The following is a 7,265-nucleotide window of genomic DNA, read 5'->3' as shown; positions in this document are numbered from 1 at the left end:
ATTCCTACTAATGTCCAACCACAATATTACAATGATTCTGTAATCATAAAAATTCAATTAAACTTGAATTAACTAAATTAAGAGTTTAATTATTCAAATAATCCAATCAATATAATAATGTATTAAAAGATTATCAGAGTGCTTGTGGGGAAATTGAGTGGATAAGATAATAATCACCTTTTTTAAGTTTTAAGTAACAACTACGTGTCCATTTACATTATAAATATTTATTGTATATAATTGTAATTTACAATAGATAAAAATATGTATTTATATGAATTATTTTTTTAATCTACAATAAATGGTTCATATAAGACTGCTTTTAGTTTTTTATAATTTTTTTTTAAAATAATATTACCAAATTAGTGATAAAAAAAATAATTTTAAGACGAAGGAGAGAAAAATAACCATAGCTAATTCGAGAGATAAGATAACGCACCTTTAAAAAAAATCTAAGGGAATAGAAGAGCGGCACTCTATAAATTATATATGTGAATCTTGATTTTAAATATTGTATTATTACTTTTTTTTAGCTTTTTAAAATTAAAGATGTCAGTTTTGATCCCTAGCATTATGTGATACAAATTATTGAGTTATGTGTTGAGCCTAAAGTTAAATAAAAATTTCAAGTGATGTAATTAGTGTTGTACTATAATATAAATATAAATGTGAATCAGTTTAAGAAAGATTCTCAGGTTTCGTAAAGTAAATGTCAATCTATTTAAAATGAATAATTTCTATTAAAATAAAAAAAAAAATCACACATTTTATAAGTATTAAAAGAGATCAATTCAATTTTTATAAAATTAAAATATATATATATATATATATATATATATATTATAATGACCAAAACCAAAGTTCGCTAATTTTAGAATATATTTTAGCCTACTTTCTATCTATTAAATGCTAACGCTTGGTGAATACAATACACAGCACTACAAAATATCAGTGCTGAAAAAAAAAATCTATGTTTGTATTAAGGTAACGTGAACCGGGTGTGGAGTAAGGAGCGCATGGGTGTCAGGAAAAATTATGGGAGTGTATAAAGAAAATGAATAAGAAAAACTAAATTGAGCCCAACATGGGCATAGTTGTTTGGATGCCTTAGCAGGAAACGAACCCAACTTCAACAACCTTCTTCCAATTTTGAAGAGAGTGTGATTAAGATTAAAATTCCACTAAGTTGTTGGTACATAAATTCTCACTATTTGGTAAACAAAGAGCATTTGTCTCATTAAAAAGAGAAGAAATAGATCCTCAAATCGTTATCCACATTAGATTCAAATTCCATGAGACCAAGCTTTTAAAAGAGAATAAACTGAATTCACATGAATTAGTTCATCCTAAGTTCTTGAAAACTTTCATTTATACATGTTCGGATTTATTTTTTCAGCAGAAATTTCGCAAATTTTTTTTTTCATGAATTAAAGCTAACTTACATAAAATTTCTTAGAGAAACTATATATCTACATATCACACTAATTCATTTGGGTAACAAGTCAAAATTCACAATCCAATAAAAGAATATCATGGAAGGTGGGTCGATTTAAAAAAGATCTTCACGAAAATGCAATAGAAGTTTCACAATAGATATGGACATCATCCACTCATGAGAATGAGAGTGAAAGGATAACCACTTGTTATAATTTTATTTCAATAACCAAACTATTGGATAGAAAATTTGAATTCTATGGTATGGATGAGTAAATTTTGGTAAAACATCGTGGAAAAAAAATAGCAGAGGTACCTTTGCGAATAATATAGACATATAGTAAACGACTGAACTATCTCATCACAGCATGGTCCTACAACCTAAACATTATTAATGACCCATGCATTTTCAAAACTACATGCATGATTGGCACGTTTCTGGAGTCATTAAACAAGATCCATAAAAAGCTGGGTGAATTGTAATGCATTTGGCAGGAAGTATGGAGCATTGTAGCAACAAGTCATCAGGGAAATTAAGGACACGTACAACAAAGCAAAACACAGCCAAAGAAACTCAACAATCAGTGATAACAACAGTACACATTTCTTAGTTGGGTGCTTTGCTACTCTACAGAGAATTTTAAAAAGGTGGAATGGTTAAAAGATCAATCTTGCAATAATTTAGTTTACCTTCCTTCAGACAGCAAAGTGGCTCTCATAGAAATTACCACTGGATATAATAAGAACTGGCAAAGACTTGTGAAAATCCTGTGCTAGATGCTGCAGCAAAAATATCACTACAACCACGTCTCCAAACGGATATATTTAATAACCAGTCAGCATTAATTATTAACAAATAAAATAGAAGTTAGCCCCAAATGGATGAAACCAGCAATTTAAAGAGAGGGACCAGAGACAAGCCTGCCTAACAACCTCATTGACTCAGATCTTATAGCTGTACCCAGCACATTTGTTTGAGCACCGTGAGAAGTAAATTCTCAAGCTGAGAACTGTCAAAACATTTAATCTGAAACATATAAAAAATTATAAGCATTTAAGCATGAGCAGGCTATACATTCACCTAACAGGAGGGAACTGAAATAATTATACTGTGTGCTTACAGAATTTCGAAGCTATTAAATGGGGAAACAGTGCTCAGTGCTTAACTGCTTTTGTCCTTTACCTTAATTGTGGTTTCTCATTTCCCCATTTCAGATTCTTCGTAGGTTCAAAAGCACACTCCTAGAACCAAAAGTTTAAAAGTTATAGAAAATATAAACAGGATTTGGAAGTCATTGTCACATTGATGTTGCAATTTTAAAACTTCCCTGGCCCATGCCAGTGTCAGCTAAAAGTCTTTCCAATAAATGTACTCACAAAAGAACTTTTGAAGGATGGAAATATCATTTCTGATTTCTGATACAAGTTTGTAATGCGAAAACGCCAATTTAATTTTGGTAGGGAAGCTTCTTGATATGGACATACTTTTATAGAAACATCAATTTCCTCAAGCCTCTATTTTCCCCCACAAAAAGAAAAATCCTATTCTCTAATTCTCTTTTCTTTAGTCAACTTTGTAAAGCGTGCGCTGAAAACACGGAGGGAAGCTGGCTTAGTAAAAGAGAAGCTTCGAACTCCCCCTTCTGGATCATCAAATGCTCCAACCTTTGCAAGTATTCATTAAGCAACACTTCCATGATCCGAGGCATCGTCATAGTAATAAGGGGATAGCTTCCCATCTTTTTTGGCAGGCTTGGTTTGGTTCTCTGTGCCCACCTCTTGCAACATCTTCACTACTCTTCTCATTGAAGGCCGGTTTATAGGAAGAGGACTAGTGCACATGAGTCCAATGTTGAAGACCTTGCAAATTTCTTCTTTGAAACAAGAATCAAGCCTTGAGTCAATTAGATGGTCCACGCCTTTCTGGTCCAAGGTAGTGCACACCCACTTAACTACGTCTTTCTCTCCAAATTCAGGGTCCACCGGGCGTCTTCCAGTAACCAACTCGAGTATGACAACCCCAAAGCTGTATATGTCGCTCTTCTCATTCACTCTAAGCGTGTATGCATATTCTGCAGTAGGAGAAAAGGATCATGTTTGGCTCCAAAGAAATAGTTTCAATGTTTGATTGTAAAAGAAATTCAGAAGATGATAGACAACCTGTTTCTAAAGCATGTAATATCCTATACCTATATTATAATCACAATATCAGTACAAAGATCTATAATGCCAACAAAAAAGCAAACAAAAGCAAACAACTTGTCACTAAGCAACAAAAACATTAAAAACAATTGCCATGCAGGAAACTACCGTCGTGATTTGTAGGGCGTGAGGAGGATAAGACGCACACTTCTAGTTCTAGAAGTAATGGACCAACAATCAAACTACTAGTGACCCGCCACGCCATATACTACGAGTTAAGCCCCAAATGCAGAAGTAATCACTACTAAACTAAATGCATCTCAAATTCATCAACAACAACAAAAAAATTAAAAAAAAAATGTATGTATTCTGCTAACTAACCTGGTGCAATATAGCCACAAGAGCCAGCTATGACGGACATGGATTTAGTTCCTTTTGCTGTGGTTTCAACCGCCTTAGCTACTCCAAAATCAGCCACCCTCGCACCAAAGTCCCCATCCAATAGAATGTTGTTTGATTTCACATCTCTATGAACAATTGGGGGAACACAGTCATGATGCAGATAAGACAGGCCTTCTGCCGCATCCACAGCTATCTTATACCTTGTTGGCCAATCCAACAACCCTCCTTTACTACTATGCAGTAAATCACCAAGACTTCCATTAGGCATATATTCATAAACCAAGAGCTTGCAATCCCTGGTGGTGCAGCAACACCACAGCTTGACTATATTCTTGTGCCTGATCTTGCCCAAAGTCTCAACCTCCGCGTCAAAAGCATTGTCCTGAACCCTACCCTTTTCAACATCCCCACTCTCTACCTCCTTCCTAACCCCTCCCCATATCTTCTTCACAGCAACAACCTCCCCACTGCTAAGCACAACCTTGTAAACCTTACCCGAGGAACCACTTCCTATCACATTATCCTCATCAAGACAATTCAAAATCTCATCTTCACTAAAACCCAGTTTATGAAACGACATCAACGTCCACTTTGACTTATCAATCGCCCTCTTGGCGTCCTGGAAATTCTTATACCTAAAGTAAAACCAAACCACACCTACAAGGAAAACCAAAGTGGCTACAACAAAAATCGCTCGAAGCAGCCAAACATAACCTACATTCTTTGCCTCACCCCTACCATCACACAAGCCCTTCAAATCTCCACACAAGCCAGGATTACCAAGGAAACTAGACCTATACATATCCTTAGCCAAGAGAGGGGGAAGTTCACCCGTCAGACGGTTATAAGACAAGTTAAGCTGATTCAGCTTGAGATTCTGCAACCCGTGGGGGACTTTCCCGGAAAAGCGGTTGCTAGAAATATCTAGAAAGTTCAGCACGGACAAACCCCCAATCTCATCAGGAATCGTACCACCAATCTCATTGTTGGCCAAATTCAAATCGTTGAGCTTCTTCCACGAACGAATCCCTTTCGGCAACGCCCCAGAGAGTCTGTTATTATGAAAATCGAGAATCCCAAGCTGCCCAAGATTCACAATGCTATCAGGAAGCGAGCCAGTGAACTTATTATCACTGGCGGAAAACTGCACGAGATTCTCCAACCACCCAACCTCATCGGGAATCGTTCCCGAGAAGTTATTCTTCGACAAAATCAACAGCGACAAGTTCCCGGCACCCGCAATGGTCCTCGCAATGGAACCCGAAAACGAGTTGTCGACAAGCTCGAGAAGATACACGTGCGGAAGCCCCCAGATGCCGGCGGGAACCTCGCCGGACAACCGGTTAAATCCTAGTCTCACACGTGTCAAGCTCTGGCACGTGCCTAAGCTCGCCGGAATCTCCCCAGAGAAAAGATTATAAATCACCAGAAGCTCCTCAAGAACACCATTATCACAGAGCGTCGCCGGAATAGGCCCCCAGAACTGGTTGCTCGAAACGTCCAGCCACCGGAGCGGCGAATTCTTGCCAAGATTCGCCGGTAACCTGCCGGTGAGGCGGTTACCGAAGAGTCGAAGCTCGTAAAGATTCTCGGAATCCGCAATGCTGGCCGGTAACTCTCCCTCGAAACGGTTTTCATACAAATTAAGACTCTCCAACGGCAAAGAACAAAGCTCGTCGGGAATCTTCCCCGTTAAGTGGTTCATGGAGGCGTCGAGGAGCCTCAAGCGGGTGAGATTCCCCATTCCCCGAGGGAACTCCCCGGAGAGCGAGTTGTTGTACAACTCGATCTGCGTGAGGCTGGTTAACTGAGTGAGCGAACTCGGGATGGAGCCGTAGAGGTCATTGAGCGCGAGGTCGAGGTCCTGGAGCTTGTTGAGGTTCCCGAGGGAGGTCGGAATGACGCCGACAAGGTTGCATTGGGTGAGCCAGAGAACCTCGAGGTTGGTGAGGTTGCCGAGCTCCGGAGGGATCCGACCCGGGAAGAAGGGGTTGTAAGAGAGGTTGAGCATTTTCAAAGAGGAGACGTTGCCCAACGAGGGGGGGATGGTACCTTCTAGAAGATTGGAGACGAGGGAGAGCACCTGGAGGTTCTGGAAGGTTCCGAAGGAGTCCGGGATTGGGCCGGAGAAGTTGTTGCCGGTGAGGTCGAGGTAGCGGAGGTTGGGGAGAAGCGGGAGCGTGGCGGGGAGGGGACCGGTGAGGAGGTTCTGGGAGAGGTCGAGGTGGCGGAGAGAGCGGCAGAGGGAGATGTCGAGAGGGAGGGTTTGGTTGATGGAGTTGTTGAAGAAGTTTATGGAGAGGAGGTTGGGGAGACGACAGAGGATGTTGGCAGGGAATGGGCCTCCGATGTTGGTGTCGGAAAGGTCCAATTCTGTAACAGTGGTGTTGGAGGCATCGCCGGCGCAGGTTACACCATACCAGTTGCAAGGGGTGGCGTCCCTGGGGTTCCAGGAGGAGAGAGTAGAATCAGGGTCGTCGAGAGACAGCTTGAGTTGGTAAAGGTAAAGCCCTTCTTGGTTGAGACACGATACGAAAGCTACTACCGATAACAGAACGTAAACGACGATGGGGAGTGGTTGGGTCATTCTTGGCTTGCCTCTCCGACACAGAGTAGTGTGGTGAGTGTGGGAGTGGAGTGGAGTGAAGTGAGACCTCAATTTATTTGAATGGGAAACGGTGAAAGGGAGAGGTGCTACTTGCTGAGTTGGCACCAAAGATGACACTTGTGAGACCCCGACCAAATCACACTGTCTACTACTTATTCTATCCTTGTTACGACACGACACACACTACTCACTTTCTTTCCGGCGGCTTCTACTATTTTCCACTCAAATTCTTAACCCAAGATTAACCAACCTAAGTACAAACACATGGTGTGCGGTGGTTGTAATTTCAGTACAGAATGGTGCAGGAAGCAAAATGGAGGAGACTTATAGATGATCACGCAAGTGGTGGTAAAAAGTATGTAACTAACAACCATTAGAAGGTAGTTTGGGACAGATAAGAAGAAGATACGCTATTGGTGTTTGTTGTTTGTTTCAACATACATCTTGTGTTGTTGATGATGCTAGAAGCCAAAATTTGCTCCCTTTGGAATCATATCATTCTTGTATTGAGCTATTTAGGTATATCACCTTTTGGTGTTGAGTTAATGCACATGAGTTGGACGCCAATCTTTGTAGATTCCAAGTTCCCCTATCTATGCATCATCTACGTTACTACTGGTGAATATTTTTTGAGTGCCAAAAACTGAAAACTGTGTTTTTATGTCTTTACGTTGAATTA

The 7,265-nt window shown here is 40.0% G+C and overlaps 1 protein-coding gene across 1 annotated transcript; it reads right to left on the bottom strand.

Annotated features, from left to right (window-relative positions):
* Window positions 1-2,726: 2,726 nt before the first annotated feature.
* Window positions 2,727-6,874, bottom strand: LOC108320605 (receptor-like protein kinase HSL1). The gene is made up of 2 exons (XM_017552069.2): window positions 3,958-6,874; window positions 2,727-3,506 (listed from the first exon to the last, which is right to left on the bottom strand). Exons 1-2 carry the CDS (start codon window positions 6,563-6,565, stop codon window positions 3,115-3,117), a joined length of 3,000 nt encoding a protein of 999 aa, XP_017407558.1. The 5' UTR covers window positions 6,566-6,874; the 3' UTR covers window positions 2,727-3,114.
* Window positions 6,875-7,265: the final 391 nt, after the last annotated feature.

The sequence above is a fragment of the Vigna angularis genome, chromosome 1 (genome assembly GCF_016808095.1).
Source record: "Vigna angularis cultivar LongXiaoDou No.4 chromosome 1, ASM1680809v1, whole genome shotgun sequence".
Taxonomy (NCBI): domain Eukaryota; kingdom Viridiplantae; phylum Streptophyta; class Magnoliopsida; order Fabales; family Fabaceae; genus Vigna; species Vigna angularis.
This window is presented reverse-complemented; position numbering and strand designations above follow the sequence as displayed.

Excerpts from the sequence above, each read along its gene's own strand:
- LOC108320605 (XM_017552069.2), bottom strand. The coding sequence starts at position 6,565 with ATGACCCAACCACTCCCCATCGTCGTTTACGTTCTGTTATCGGTAGTA. Across the intron at positions 3,507-3,957 it reads TTGTGGCTATATTGCACCAG|AATATGCATACACGCTTAGA; the intron begins GTTAGTTAGCAG and ends CTCCTACTGCAG.